At 46.0% G+C, this 16,700-nt stretch overlaps 1 protein-coding gene across 3 annotated transcripts in view; it reads left to right on the plus strand.

The window, feature by feature from the left end:
• Positions 1-16,700, plus strand: part of BTBD9 (BTB (POZ) domain containing 9) — a 192,492-nt gene that overhangs the window by 41,787 nt on the left and 134,005 nt on the right. For all 3 annotated transcript variants that reach the window (XM_075677978.1, XM_075677979.1, XM_075677980.1), the window contains exon 5: positions 14,012-14,134. In XM_075677978.1, the coding sequence (XP_075534093.1) occupies positions 14,012-14,134 (123 nt within the window). The remainder of the gene's footprint in view (positions 1-14,011; positions 14,135-16,700) is intronic.

Raw genomic sequence — 16,700 nt, forward strand, 5'->3', positions numbered from 1 at the left:
TGCCCAGTTTATGTTACAGTGTTTGCGTGCGGTACATCTATCAATAGTTTCTCTACTGTAGATAGCTTGATAGTGACTCAAGTACCGATAGCATCGGTAGCACCATAGATTATCTTGCATCACTAATTTGGACCTTCATATAAGGCAAAAAAGTTACTCAATTGTAAATTTTGTATCTGTGTTCCTTAATCAGAGTTTGGCATCGCAGAGGGGTTAAGTGGCATGAATTTGACACACCTGCTTTGCTTCTGTGTTGCTTTACACCACCCTAGGGGTCTCAAGGGCCCCTCACCAGTTCTGTATATGAGATAGCTAGAACTGATCCGTAAACATCTTAACCTTCATGGAATGCTGCATTACCACAGACTAGGAAAGCAACAACAATGCTGGTCACGACATCATATGGTGCTTTTAACCACAATACCATTACACAAAGCAACAATATGTTGGTTCTTGTCAAATAAAAGTAAAAGAAATGTCCCATATTAGCGATTACATCACTGGAAACACTTCGCACCAGCAAAAGCCAAGTGGGATTTAGTTGGTCACTGCAATGATTGCGATGTGTTCTTTCTGGTTAAACGGTCCTGAACCACTCCTCGCGCTTGGTGTAAAGACACAGTCCATGGATAACATGCGCTGCTGTGAACATACCAGCCAAGTTTCGCAAGCGTGTGCGGTGCGTGGAGCTCGCAAGCGGAGCCCGTAGTCACCTTTCTCTCAAACGCTCGCTTTACAGCAGAAGCCTGCTGTTCACTCTTTTATGAACACTATTTTGGAATATAGCAGATGCCCATATGTGGCTTCTAATGGCCAATAGCTGACATCAATCAAGAAGGGTGTTTGGATCAGTGCACTTCTTTCTACTGTTACCTTGTATATTTATTGACGCAGTTTAATAAACAAGCTGAAGTGAGCGAAAATATGCTTTCGAATTTCAATAATAATTACGTACTTCCGGAAGAAGCAGACTATTGTCTGCTCACGCTCGGCCACAGCCACCGGTGGAAAAATTAAACTTTGGCCACCCTGCTTATTGGTGTCGTAGCCGTCGGGTCTCGCTAATTTTGTCTGCACTTAAGTGTCGTTGTAACGAAATCTAAAGGGCGTTAGATTTTGTTCGTTATAAACGTTAGTTTTTTATAGCCACTGACTAATAATTTGAGACTAATTTATTGCACACGAGCGTGCACTTACTACAGGTAAGCCATCGCCGAGGTATCAGCTCCCGTCACGGCCGAGTGGCTGCGTCCGTGGCAAGTGCTAATCGTCCTTACCGATATCGCACAGAGGGAGAAACTAGAATCAAACACATAAGAACTGATTTTATTGCCTTCCATGTCGATGGCACGAACGTTTCATGTTGACGGCGCAAAATAATTGGTTATGCCTCGCTGCTGTGTCTTCCTTAACCGGAGGACGGCCTTCTCGGCAGCAGCAGCTGTCTCAAGCCCATCTGCACCGTCTTCGTGGCCGCCGAAGTAGCGGTGCAGCAGGTCCACAGTGTCCAGCGCCTGGGGCTATGTCGGTGCGTCGTAAGCACAGGGCGGAGTGTCGTTGTCCCCTGCGGCACCTTCATTGTTGCTTCCTTCATGCTCCCAGGCAGCAAGCACAAAGTCGTCGTCTGTCAGCTCCTCCGTTGCCAGAACGTTGGCATCCACGCTCACGTAGTCGCAGAAGGTTCCACCTTCACACACGACACCGGCATCGTGGAGCACCCTCCATGACGCTAAAGCTTCATCTGACCCCGCAGGGGCTTCTGCGTCAGCAGGCGTTTGGTGTGTTGCGACACCACGTACCCGAGCACACGAGGGTTGGACCCTCCCGCGTGTAGCCTTGCGCGGCTTAGCCGTGTACGGGGAAAGGGGGATCCTGGGGGTTGAGCCGATGCCGGGTGTTCGGACCTTTAAGGCCCCCCGGTGGAGGCAACACGCCTCTTTGGCCTCTGCTTCACGTAGACGGCACCCCCGGACTGACCCACCCGGGGGAAATCGGCAGTCGCCTTTTCCTGTCTCTCTCTACCCTCATCTTCGTCTTTCACTTCTACTTTTAATCTTTCCTGTCCTCTCATCTTTTCCATTCGCTTCAAATTTTCGTGGCGGCAAGGGTTAACCTGGTGTGGCTGTCCTACCTTGGGTATACCATATTGGGTTATAGTAACGGCATACTGCTGGCGCTGTGCAGACTTGTTTACATGTTCTGCCACGTCCCCTTGTTGGGCTCCGTGGTGGGTGGCAGACGCCGTTGCCGAACAAATCACTTTTTCTATGGGATCCTCGAACCCGTTTTCACCCGATCGTGCCTCGAAAAGGGTACGCACCGACGCAACCTCTCTATTCATTCCAAAAAGCAAAGAAACTTTCCCGAAATTCCACGGCCTTCACTGCGAACAATTATCTACAAAAGCTAGAACAATTTCACCATTTCTTGTGGCCAAGTGCCTAAAAGAGACCATTGGAGCTGGCTATCATCATCATCATCATCAGCCTGGTTACGCCCACTGCAGGGCAAAGGCCTCTCCCATACTTCTCCAACAACCCCAGTCATGTACTAATTGTGGCCATGCCGTCCCTGCAAACTTCTTAATCTCATCCGCCCACCTAACTTTCTGCCGCCCCCTGCTACGCTTCCCTTCCCTTGGGATCCAGTTCGTAACCCTTAATGACCATCGGTTATCTTCCCTCCTCATTACATGTCCTGCCCATGCCCATTTCTTTTTCTTGATTTCAACTAAGATGTCATTAACTCGTGTTTGTTCCCTCACCCAATCTGCTCTTCTCTTATCCCTAAACGTTACACCTATCATTCCTCTTTCCATAGCTCGTTGTGTCGTCCTCAATTTTAGTAGAACCCTTTTCGTAAGCCTCCAGGTTTCTGCCCCGTAGGTGAGTACTGGTAAGACACAGCTATTATATACTTTTCTCTTGAGGGATAACGGAGCTGGCTATAAGGTAACAAAGATGGCAAGTGGGGATTTGCTCCTCGAGCTAAAAGACAAGAAACAGTACAACAAACTCGCGCACCTCGTAGCCTTTGGTAACATCCCTGTTTCTGTGAGTGCACATCGAACCATGAATACAGTAAAAGGCGTAGTATCAGATGAAGACCTAATGACATTGAATGAAGAAGAACACCTGGATGGATGGAAGGACCAAGGCGTAATCCATGTGCAGCGCATCAAAATCAGACGAAATGACAATGAAATCCCAACAAAGCATTTAATACTCACTTTCAGCTCAACTACTCTACCCGAAACACTTGAAACCGGCTATGTAAAACTTCATGTTCGACCCTACATTCCGAACCCGCGACGTTGCTTCAAATGTCAGAGATTTGGTCATGCATCCCAGAGCTGCCAAGGACAACTTATGTGTGCAAAGTGCGCCACAACCGGTCACTCTGCTGACGACTGCAATAATGAGGTACATTGTGCGAACTGCGACGGCAGTCACCCTGCATATTCCAGAGCTTGTCCAGCCTGGAAGAAAGAAAAGGAAATAATTACTGTAACATTTAAGGAGAACATAACATTCCGTGAAGCACGACAAAGGGTTTCCTCATTATTTTCACTAAAAACAACTTTCGCTGAAGTGGTGCAATGGGGGGCGGCACCACAACAGCCTCTGGCGGCAGCCTGGACCACGCCTAGCGTGCCAAGGCTAGCGCCACCCGCCCCTACGGTGGGAGCAGCCAGCGCTGCCCTGCCATCTCTCAAACTGTCCACACCAGTGGCCTCTTCAAGCTCTGGCAGCAGCCAGGGCACCGCAGAGGCCACAGGGTTCGTTCTTGTCGACCTCTGCCCCGGTGGGGACGAAAACTTCATCGCTTGAGATGAAGTCTACGCGACGCACACATCGCTCTCTGGAGCGTGTGCCCAGTGCCTCACAAGAGGCTATGGACACCGGTCCAAGCCAAACGGCGCAAGTAGCGTCGAAGGAGCGGCGAGGTTCTCTTGACCGCTCCAAAAAAGACAAAACACCAATTACAGGGCCTAACAAAGCCTCTGTAATGTAGTGTCACTTTTGAGACACACAGCACAATTTCTTTTTAAACATGGATGACGTCATACAGTGGAATGTTAGAGGACTATTAAGAAACCTAGATGACGTCCAAGAAATCCTCTGTAAGTTTAAACCTAAAGTGCTGTGTGTGCAAGAAACCCATCTAACTTCCAAGCACACTAACTTCCTCCGGCAATACATGACTTTCAGGAAAGACCGCGAGGATGCTGTCGCATCATCTGATGGTGTAGCCATCATTGCTGATAGAAGTGTAGCGTGTCAGCATCTGAAGCTCCAAACGGCGCTTGAGGCCATGGCCGTTCGAGCCGTACTTTTAAATAAACTCATTACCATCTGCTCTTTGTACATACCACCACATTATCAGCTTCACAGACGCGACTTAGTCATTAATAGATGAGCTCCCAGAGCCCTATATGATTCTCGGTGATTTTAATGCACACAGTAGTTTGTGGGATGATTCACGCTGTGATGCGTGAGGTTGCGTCATTGAACAGGTGCTTTTTTCCTCTGGAACATGTCTCTTGAACACGAAGGAGCCCACATATTTTAACCTGGCCAACAAGTCATACTCTACCATAGATCTTAGCATTTTATCGCCGACACTTTTACCCTATTTTAAATGGAATGTGCTTAACAACCCGTATGGGAGTGACCACTTCCCAATAATCCTAACTACGCCGAAACAAGACCAACTTCCCCCGCAGGTCCCTCGTTGGAAGGTTGACTCAGCCGATTGGGAACAGTACCGAACTCTTACACACACGACCTGGTCTGAGATGTCCCGTATAACCATAGATGACGCTGTTGCATATTTTACAGCTTTTATACTTGATGCCGCATGTAAATGTATTACTCAAGCGAGCGACATTTGTTCCAAACGGTGTGTTCCCTGGTGGAACGATGCATGTAGGCAAGCACGGAAGAACCAGAACAAAGCGTGGGCGATGCTTCGCGATTCTCCAACAGCAGAAAACCTGGAAAACTTTAAACATGTCAAATCCCAGGCGAGGAGAACGCGCCGACAAGCAAGACGAGAGAGTTGGGCGAAGTATATATCAAGCATCGACTCGTACACAGATGAGAAAAAAGTATGGAATAGAGTGAAAAAAGTCAATGGGCAACAAACATATTCTCTGCCTTTAGTAAACAGCCACGGAGAAAGCCTGGAAGATCAAGCCAACTTTCTTGGTACACACTTTGAACACATATGCAGCTCCTCACACTACTCCAAAACATTCCTAAATTACAAAACACGAATAGAGAAGCAAAGGTTAGAAAGAAAATGTACAAAAAGTGCGGCGTACAACGAACCATTCTGCATAGCAGAACTGCAGGCAGCTCTGAACTGTTGTAATACATCCGCCCCAGGTTCAGACCGCGTATTATATGAGAAGTTAAAACAACTACCATCCGAAACACAGAAAACCCTCCTTTCCCTTTACAACGTTATAGGGTTTTCCGGCGAGATCCCCTCTGCCTGGAAGGAGGCTATAATAATTCCAATTTTGGAGCACGGAAAGGATCCTTCCTCTGTAACAAGTTACAGACCTATAGCACTAACAAGTTGTCTCTGCAAAGTATTCGAAAAAATGATTAACTGTCGCCTACTACACTTCCTCGAGTCAAACAAGTTGCTTGACCCATACCAGTGCGGGTTTCGGGAGGGTCGATCCACCAGTGACCATCTCATACGTATTGAGGCATTTATCCATGAAGCTTTTGTCCATAAGCAGTTTTTCTTATCAGTATTCCTTGATATGGAGAAAGCCTATGATACTACATGGCGGTTCAGGATATTGAGAGAACTCTCACACTTAGGTATACATGGTAATATGTTCAATGTTATCGAAAGTTATCTGTCTAATCGCACATTCCGCGTTCGAGTGGGCAATGTTCTGTCACGGAAATTTGTACAAGAAACTGGAGTGCCACCGGGTGGGGTGCTTACCTGCACGCTCTTTATTGTAAAAATGAATTCTCTTCGTCTACACATACCACATAACATCTTCTATTCAACATATGTTGACGACGTGCAGATAGGATTTCAATCAAGTTCTCTTGCAATCTGTGAGCGACAGGTCCAGCTAGGTCTTAACAAGGTCTCCAAACGGGCTGATGAGAACGGGTTCAGACTGAACCCACAAAAAAGCACTTGTGTGATTTTCTCTAGAAAAAGAGGCCTGCACCCTGATCCTGAAATTGTGTTGCATGGTGAGCGTCTGCATGTAAACAGGGAACATAAATTTTTAGGTATAATTTTAGACTCGAAATTAACCTTTGTACAGCACATAAAGTATCTTAAAACAAATGTATGAAAACAATGAATATCTTAAAGGTGCTCTCACTCACAACCTGGGGCAGTGATAGAAAATGTCTCATGAACTTGTATAAAAGCCTAATACGCACACAACTAGACTATGGAGCCATAGTCTACCAGTCGGCTACTCCAACTGCTCTAAAGATGCTAGACCCTGTCCACCACTTAGGACTTCACCTGTCCACAGGGGCCTTTAGAACAAGCCCAGTGGAAAGTCTGTACGCTGAATCGGATGAATGGTCACTTCAACTGCAGAGAACATATTCGTCTTTCATGTATTTTCTTAGAGTGAACGGAGACAGTCAGCACCCCGTGTATTACACCATAAACGATTTGTCCAGTTGTCAACTTTTTTGCAACTGGCCCACAGTAGCAAAGCCTTTCTCACTCCGTGTTAGAGACATAGCTGAAGAAACAAGGGTTCCCCTGCTTGAATACCACCTTATGTCCCCTGCTATACGGCCCCCACCGTGGCAGTGGCAACCAATAGTGTGTGATACATCCTTCGTAGCTGTTACAAAGCGTGTGCCTCTCGCGCATATATGAATGTACTTCCTGGAATTACAGCACAAATACTCGTGTCCTGAATTCTTTACAGACTCATCAAAGTGTAATTCTGGCGTATCTTACGCAGCAGTCGGTCCATCCTTTTCGGATACCAGTGTTCTGCACACGAGCACAAGTATCTTCACAGCAGAGGCCTACGCGATATTGGCTGCCGTTAAACACATTAAAGAATTGAATATCCCAAAGGCAGTTATATATGCAGACTCTTTGAGCGTCGTAAACGCATTGAAAACTGTCAAGAAATATCGAAATCCTATAATTGTATCGCTCTATTCAGCGTTATGCACTACCTATGCGTCCAAGCAGCATATCGTAGTATGCTGGGTGCCGGGGCACCGCGAGATTGAAGGAAACGTGTTGGCTGACCAGCTAGCCACATCCGTCCACATGAACGCTGCAGACACTTCCACGACTGTCCCTGTAATGGACCTTAAACCCTCCCTAAGGGAAACGCTCTGGGCTTACTGGCAGCGGTTGTGGGATAAAGAAACAGAAAATAAACTGCATGTTATCAAGCCATATCTTGGCAACTGGCCGCTGGTATCAAAGAACCGCCGCACGGAAGCAACACTTTGCAGACTTAGAATAGGACACACATACAGTACACACGCATACCTCTTGTCAGGTGGTGATCCACCCACGTGTGATAAATGTGGTGAGCCACTTACCGTGCTTCACATCCTGATGCAATGCAGGGAGTTAGACGCAAATAGGAAAAAGCATTTTCCATTACCACACCGGCAACAAATTCCACTTCAACCTCAAATGCTTATAGGTATGGAACCTCTCTTTAAACATCAATCACTGTTTCAATTTTTAAAAGCTGTACATAGTTTTCACATTATAGCCCCAGGAAATCCATAGCACAGCCTCTTAACAGAGGTTTCTGCTGCGGTAGCTGCATTAAAAGAAAGCACCTGCCTCCCAGCCTTTGGGCTCAAAGGCCTTAAGGAGACATATGTGCTATTTCCATATTCATGCATTTTAGTCCCATGATCACTTGTCATTCGTGCTATACCCAGAGACCACTCCACGTATCACTGTCATAATTTTATACCTATATATCGTTTTATGCTTCTACGATAGCAATTAATTTTAGGCCACTTTACAGCCATGTTACACCCCATCATCGTAACTCACCAATCAGCGCTTAACACATCATTATCAGTCATGGTGCTCTTTGGCCACACCTGGCCCTTGCGCCACTAAACAATACACATCCATCCATCCAAAGCTTCATCTGATACAGCGGCACCACTGGGTAAGGCCATTCGGACCATTGAGTCATCGGTGTCAGGGTTGCTTTCGTTCGCAGCAAATGATGCACGTCAAAAGCAGTTGGCAATGGTGCTGGCTGTCACATCCATCCATGCCGCATTAAGCATCTCTATTGCCATATACAAATCGACCTTCATTTCGCGGTTCAACTACATGTTTAACACAAGTTGGTCTATCACGTGCTTCCGGTATCCAACCTTAAAAGACATTATCACGCCTTCATCAAGGGGCTGTATCCCTGCTGTGCAGTTTGGGCGCCAGAACTGAAGTTCGATGTTCGTCAGCACAGCAGTGGTGTGGTGGGTAGCACAGGTGTCCAAGAAAAGGCATATCTTGCGATTCTGCCTCTTCAACTTCTCGTCCCAGTCCCGCAGCCATCCCGCAAAAACTTCTCTTGTCATCCAGGCTTTCCGGTTTGATAAGTACTGCGGTTGAAGTCGCCTCTTTCCTTTAAAGCATCATGGCGACGCGCTTTTTCCTATCACCAAAGATGGCATCTTCTCCAATCCGTCCATATTCGTACAAAGGAGCACAGTGACGTGAACCTTACTATGTTTCCCACTGCGACAAAGCTCACCTTTTAATGATAGGGTCTTCTGTGGTAACATTTGGTAGAAGAGAGCTGTCTCGTTAGTGTTAAAGACATCCTTCTCTTCATACTTTTCAAGGAGAGGACCAACATTAGCTTTCACCCACGGTGTTGCGGTTTCATTGTCAACGGCCTGGGACTCGCCAGTGACGAGCCTACCAACGATATCACGGCGCTCCTTAAAACGCTGCAGCCAGCCATCGCTTGCAACGCAGCTGTCGCAACACATGATGCAAGCAAAGTCTCTCGCTTTTCTCTGGAGCAGTGCCCCACTCACGGGCAAATGAGCAGCCCTTGCATTCAGAAACCACTTGAACAGCGCCTCTTCCACGGCTTCAAAGGCAGGAGACCGCAGCTTCTTCTGGCTACCTTTCACACCACGTGCGCCAGCGCCAGCGCCAGCGAGGACTTCTTTGCTGCTGAGGATTGTAGAAAAGGTACTCGAGGCGATGCCAAACTCCTTGGCCACTTCAGTTTTCTTTGAAGCAGCCATAATTATGGCTGCCTTCTGATCCAAGGCGATAACTTTCCGTTTTAGCTTCAAGCTGCTGCTGCTGCAATTCATTTCTCTGTTGTGAAACTGGCAACACGGCGGAAAAGCACTGACGGACAGCGTACGGAACAACGCAAACAAAGGCGCACGGCACTCGGCTGGCAGTGCGCACTGCACGCCACTTACGGAGTGGCTTGGCTGCTTGGTCAGCTTGGCTTGGCTTGGAGTGTTGCCGGATGATGAGGGGCCGCTGCGAAAGATTTGAACTGCCACATCGGAAGGCCGCAACGCGTCATGCAATTTAAGAAATCTATATGTTGTGTACAAAGTGGCCTTTTAGGTGCGATTTTGGAATGAAGATTTTTTTGTTATATCTGTTGATCAACGAATCTTTTTTTGTTAAAACAAAATTTTAAACACATGGGTTTCTATGGGGACTTTCAAGGGGAATTACAATTTTTTCATTATATCCATTATTTCATTATAAGCCATTTCTCTATAATGAGATTTTAGTGTAGTTTTGAACACTCATCTAGCCCCGAACCACATGAAACTTGAGTTCAGACCACAAGCACGTTTACAAGCACGTGCTTACTACTAACCACTCCTGGCTAGATGCCTTGGTATACATCGCTTCTTATTTAGCTCCTGTGCTTCAAAATGCACAAGTTGGCTGTGGCTATTATTCGTCGGTAAAGCTGGTGCAGGACAAAGCCCGTCCGCACCACGTAGCATGAACATACAGGAGCATACGAGCATGAGCGCACACTCTAGCCCTGTTGTGCACAAAGCGAACATTGCCGTTCCGTGTAGATGCCATCTGCTACGTAGCATAGCTACCGCGGCCGCTGCGGGCCACGATGAGTCCACTAGCTGACCGCACTGCGGCTCGGTGAGGATAGCCACATTTGGCATGCTGTAAGTGTCAAAATCGGAAGGAGAGGCTTCCACATCTGTTTGAATTGCTCACCGTGGTGACGTCCAGTAGTAGGCGGAGCATTGTGGGCATGTCCCACTCCGGCGTAGGTTTCGCTGCACAAGTCATTGAAGAAGGAGCAGAAGCACTGCATAGGGGACGTTTGATTCCCAATAACTTTGCTTCTGCTGAAAATGTGCGTTTAAGTACTTTTTGCGGCAAAGTATTTCTGAAATAGTCTATTTTAACATTAAATGCATTTCTAGACTTCGATAAGAAGTGGTTCAGGGCCCCTTTTAACTCTCCGCCATCAAGTGGCACTACCAGCCCATCCGCTCACGTTTTTGTCTGTTGCAGACAGACAATTGTGGCTTCTAAGTCACGGTGCTTGGGTAACAGCACAAATGCAGGATACAAGACTAAGTGTGTGACGAGGACATGACCAATGCTTGTCCTCATTGCGTACTTTTTTCCTGTACCTAGCATTTGCATTGCTACCCAAGCACCATGAAAAGTCACAGATTAGCCAATCGTTAAACTTATAGACTACATGGTGACGATTGTGTCTGCAATGTATTAGACTGATGTATGCTTCTAACGCAGCTGAAAATTTCAACATACTTCTGTGCGCTCTTCCTCTGAATGAAGCCACTGATGATGGGCGAAATGACATCAAGCACATCAGCACTTCCGTGTTGCATGCAGCGGCCTTCGTAGCACACAGCAGCGGGAACAACTTATGGTTCCTCAAAATGCAGGGAATGCAGGACTGCCTCTGTAGAAGCACTGCACAGCAGGAAAGCTTGTACCATAGTGTAAGCACACAAAGAATGTGACCTCAGGTCTATCGTGAGTGGGGACTCACGATCTCTACAAGAACTATGGGGGGGGGGGGGGAGGACATACTACGGTTATACTTGTCACGAACCCGAATACAGTTAAATCTAGATAGATAAATCTAGATATCTATCTAGAAATCTAGATCTATATAGAAATCTATAGAAATCTATATCTAGAAATCTAGATATAGATAAATTTAGATATATTTACTCGCATAATGATCGCACTTTTTTGTAAAAAAAATTGACGCAAATCCAGGGGTGCCATCATTATGTAGGTTAAATTTCCCACAGAAAAGGAAAATATTTATTTTTCATCCTGCATTTGCTGCGGAATGACAAGCAGGCGGCTGCCGCTGTCAGTGCGGGACACCAAAACAAAAATTGCGGCCGGGGGAGCAAGCCGAGCGTGCCAAATGCGTTTTTTTTTTCTTCTCGTGAGTACATTACCCGCATTGAAACAGTTTCTTCCGTATCAGTAATGAACATTATCGTTAATATCGGCAAGTTTGCGACAATAACGTAGCCATGTCCACTTTGAGGGGACAGAAACAGATGGGCGCGCTTAGCTGCCTGTGACATAGAAACACATGGAGGGCATGCTGCGGAAACTGCGGCATTTGTCTTCACTACTATCCTAATACGGCACGTTTCCGCTAAGGGTGGGCGAATACCTTAGCTGTGTTACAAGCATTGGCGTATAAATAGGGTACACTTCTAACGTATCAGTGTAAACGTGGCTGCTATCGTTGCTGCTCGCAGTTTGTTGCGTGCCCACGGGTGCAGATGAGAAGAATCGAAAGATGCCTTTTTTGTTGTTGTGGACCACAACCATTATAAAGCCTACACATAATAAAGGCAAGTTTGGTTGTATCTCTTTTTGTCATGGAAGTGTGGAAAGTGATGAAAGGAATGAAATGAGCATCTGCCTAAGATGTAGCATCTGCCTAAGATGTTTGATGCATGCAGACCGCTTGGTTTGTCTTGAAGAGTCGTTTGCGTAGCATTCGACAGATGGTAAGCACGATCATCATTAGCTAGACTTGGGACATGGCATATTGCTGTGACAAGTGCAGGGTGGGAGGGATCATTACACGGGAAAGAAAAAAAAAATCAAATTTTAACGATAAAATTCAGGGGTCTGATGTTATGCGAGTGTGATCATTGTGTGAATAAATACGGTAGGTAAAAACGGCAATTTGCATTGTTACATTAAAATTTCATTGTATTAAAATTCGAACTTTAATGCAAATAAGTAGTCACCGATAGATTTTTCTTACACAGAAAGGGGCCACAGAATTTTCCTAATTATCAGTGAATCGAAAGAAGCAAGTTTGAATGAGAAAACAATTCATTTTGATAAATTTGGTATCTCCTCATCGGTATCTTCCCATCGGCGGGACGAATTAAGCGAAGCCACCCACGTTGTCGCATGCACTCCGCCCCCACGGCTGATAGCGTTATCTGCACTGGGATGATGCTATCATGAAAAGCAAGCGCCGGCAGCACGAAGCGAATGCTTCGTCTGCCTCTTGCTCCAATTGGTCATCGAAACTCGAGATTATACACCTTCAAATACTAAACGCGTGGGGAGACTGCTTACATGGTGCCATGCCGTCGTCTCGCCACGGCCACTCTTTGCTCACACGGCAGATTACCTCTAAAGCTGCTTATGCACAAAGCCGCGCTTACAGCCATGTGCAGTCACGGCCGAAGCGCACACCAACTTACCCCTCCCCCCCATCCGCCCCTCGCGTGCACTGGATCGCATTACCGCTAGCAAGCTTCCCTCCCCCTCTTTCCCTTTGCCCCCTCTTTCCCTTTGCTCGCAAGAGAAGGTGGAACTCGTGAAGCCACCATCTTTCTTATCTCACCTTTGCGCACTTTCACTCGCACCTGAGCACAAAGTGCGCAGGGCGCAATAGAATCTTATGGCATTTGGACTTTATATGGTGCATGATACGGCTCCACCTGCGCGTGATTTGCGAGGTGTGTCTGCAAGCAGCCCCTCGTAATTAAGTCATTTGCCATCTGCATCCACGGAAGTTTCCATTTATTGTGTCGGCATTCTTTTCAGGGGGAAGCGAAATATCATTATATTGAAATCACATACAAACACACTTCGTTATATTGAGGTTCTAAATAGATGGTGTTGTATGTACAAAAGGTTATGAAAAGTTATACTTTGTTATATAAAGAATTCTATTCTGTTAAAGTTTGTTATATCGAGGTTTAACTGTATAGCGCGAGACGTGTTCTGAGGCTGGAAATGATAAAAAAGAAACGTTATATTTGTGCAACTATGCTATTTTTTTATCCTATTTGTTACGTTATGTTAATTGTTTCACTACTACAATTCCTGCTTTCTGTTTAATTTTATTTAATATCTGTTTACCAACATCCCTTGCATTGCATTCTATCCTGGTGTTAACAGCGCACAACGTAGAAGGTACATGAGACGAGAAGACGACACCACAAGCGCTGACTTTCAACAGAGTTTATTTGAAAGAAAACCCACAATGGAAAACCAACAAGCCCAAGCTGCTATTCTAGTGAAACACATTGCATTCTATGTTACTTGGTGTTTTGTTTATTCCCTAGGAAGTTAGGAGTTACTGGTGTAGCACAACTGCATACTTATTCTTTGTTTTTTTTCATTAGGCAGCATGCAATATCCGTGAAAAAACATTGATGCTTCTTTATAGGTGCACCATTGAAGGCTTGATGAAAACTATTCCCAAAGGCCATGCTTTTGCCGTACTGCAGTTGCCAGTTTTTTCTTGAAAACTGCGTAAGTAAGAGGGCCAAGTGTTACGACAAGTGTTGATTGATCTGGAACATAAAATGCGATCTTGCTGCAAGATCTTAGCCAGAACAGATCATTGGTAAGGGCCAAATGTTTGTTTATAACAGTTTTAAGAGAAGAAAGCATGTCTCTCTTCAGAGCAAGGGATGGTGGGTTGTTGACATGGCGGTCACTCTTTGTGCAGTCGGTGCTGGAGGAGATGATTGGGCGCGACTCCTTCTTTGCACCCGAGGTGGACATCTTCCAGGCGGTCTGTGCCTGGGCCAGTCACAACCCCACTGTAAATCCTCGAAACATCCTGGACAAGGTGCGTGCATTGCATTGTTTTTCCTTTCTCACCTTCTGGTTTTCTTTTTCTTCCGCTATAGCGGTGTACTTACCTCACAGGTGTTGATGTTTTAGTGCACTATTTTGAGGCACACAAGGAAAAGTTTTTAAACTGGCGCAAAATTTTTTGGATTGCCTTGAGCTCTTTTCACTTGTTTCTGTCATTTAGTTGTGCTGGTTCAGACTCGCAATGCTAGATGTATTTGACGTGCATAAATGGTGGGACAGCTGCCAGCGTAGCTGAGTTGGTAGAGCCGCATACAATGCTTAGAATGATATCAAAAAGAATGAAAAATCCAATCATTATAGCCAACCATCACTATATCTGGATTACCGTAAATAAAAAGCTGTTGAACATACCTTTGTAGCCCCGAACCCAAGTTTGCCACTTGTGCTCAAAAATAGTCATTGTAGTAAGTAGGCTGCAAAAAATAATATGCTTAGTTATACCTCCAAAGAGCATGTCAATCGTTGGGCGTGCTAAAGGAGACAGAAATCTGCGCTTGCTTTTGCGGAAGTTTCAGGTTTCCAAGCGCAGTCTGCTGCGCGAACGCTTGTGGCAATCCCTTAGTGTGCACGAAATCAATGAGCGACTTTGTCGACAACAGCGCACTTTGCATGAGCATAGGAGTTGGGGTGAAAGACAATCAAATCTCATCATCACTGCCGCTGCTGTTGTCTCCGCCGCATAATGCTGCTGTCTGTTGTGGCTATGATCGTCTCGTCAGAGATCTCTTCGCAATATCTACACTCAGAAACTCCTTCATTGAAGCACCACCTGTTTCATCATCAGTAGCAACATGCTTCCAGAGCCTAGTAATGGCAGTGGCTTGCTCCATGTTGGTTTCGCTATCATGGGGGGCGTTGCCGTGGCACATTCTTCCCACGTTGCTGAAACAGTTGTTTAGGGTGGAAAGCATAGAGCTTTTTAGTATAACACCTAGATAGAAATCTGGCGCTACCGTCTGTGGGAGTTTCCTAAGGGGCACTGTGCCGTCATGGGAATGACGGTATATGTGTCTGCGAGGCTTGTGTTGGCTGGTGTTGCAAGAGGCTTCGTCTAAAACGTGGGTATGGCTACACAAATAATGCGTTCTTGAAGTAAAATCTTCATAAAATGTTTCCGTTCATGCGTATTACATCTTCCGGTGAAGTTTCCTCACCTACAATGCATAACCAAGCGAAGAAAAGCAAGAACAGACGACAAATTGTTCCAAAGCGAGCTCGAATCTTGTTGTCTGTCCTTCAACTTTAGTGGCCCGCTGATACTTTTTACGTTTCATATAATTGTATATGCAATAACAAGTTCTCTTAGTTAAACAAAACATTTTTTGTGTAATAATAAAGCTAAAACAGCTTTTTACGTGCTGTTTTAGTAGAAAATTAATCGTTGTGACAGACGGAACGGTGCTTGCCTGGCTCTCTGAGAACAGTGCCAATCCGAAGTCGCAATGTACCGGCATTCCCATGCATACCACAGCGCAGCAGCACCAGACTTCCCTCTTGGTAATATAGTGAGAAACTCTATGGTGGAAAGGGTTCCCTAACCCTTTTTCCGTTCATCAGCATGGCCACTGGTTCCAGCCTTCGTGATTGAGGCGCTCTCACTTTTTAGAATCGTCGTATCGTTGACTGTGCAAGCTCATACTTCTTTGGGTTTGCAAAATTCGCAGCTTCGTCTCAAGCAACACACCTTTGCATTTTGTCGGCACCATCTTCTACAAACGGGACTGTCCACTGCTTCAGGGCTGCTTCTGTGGCACATTTTTATGCTCACTGAGAGAGAGATTGTAGAAAAGGCAGGTGCAACTGCGGTGCTTCGTTTTCACTTTTTGCTTTTATTTTCTCTCTCTCTCTCTTCTCTGGATGCATATGGAACATCATTGTGGGCAACGTGGACGTAAAGAAGCTGGCGCCATCTTGTGCCACCCTGTGCCAACTTGCTATGCTTTTCGTGGCTTTCGCATTCAGCTCGCAGGCAGCACTGCATGGTAATGGTGGCAAATACCATAAAAACTTGCATATAATACGAACTCGCATATAGTACAAGGTGAAATTTTTAGGACGCGAAATGCAAAAAAAAAAGTTTTATCCGCATATAATACGGGCTAGGAAAACTCGAGGAAAAAATTTATTTAGATTGCACTTCGCACTTCAATCGCTGTCTTCCTCAGCTGTGCTCTCTTTGGATAGTTCCTTGTCGGACATATCTTCCCAGAAGTACTCATCCTCTGTGCCATCGAGTGCATTCGAGATGCCGCACTTCTCGAATGCGCGCCGCACAAGGTCCTCTGGTATGCTGGCCCACGCGTCCGCAATCCACTTGCGTAGCGTGGCTCGCAAAGCTTGCTTCAGCCTCCCGGTCGGCGTCGCTGGAGGTTCACCTGAGCGCATCCAATCTGCATAACACCGCTTGAACGCAGCCTTGAACGATTTGTTCATGCAAACATCTAAAGGCTGCAGCTGAGATGACATCCCACCCGGGATAACGACTAGTTCAGTGCGGGATTCACGCAACAGCCTCTTCACTGAGTCGGCGAAATGGC

Source organism: Dermacentor variabilis, unplaced genomic scaffold (assembly GCF_050947875.1).
Source record: "Dermacentor variabilis isolate Ectoservices unplaced genomic scaffold, ASM5094787v1 scaffold_14, whole genome shotgun sequence".
Taxonomy (NCBI): Eukaryota; Metazoa; Arthropoda; class Arachnida; order Ixodida; family Ixodidae; genus Dermacentor; species Dermacentor variabilis.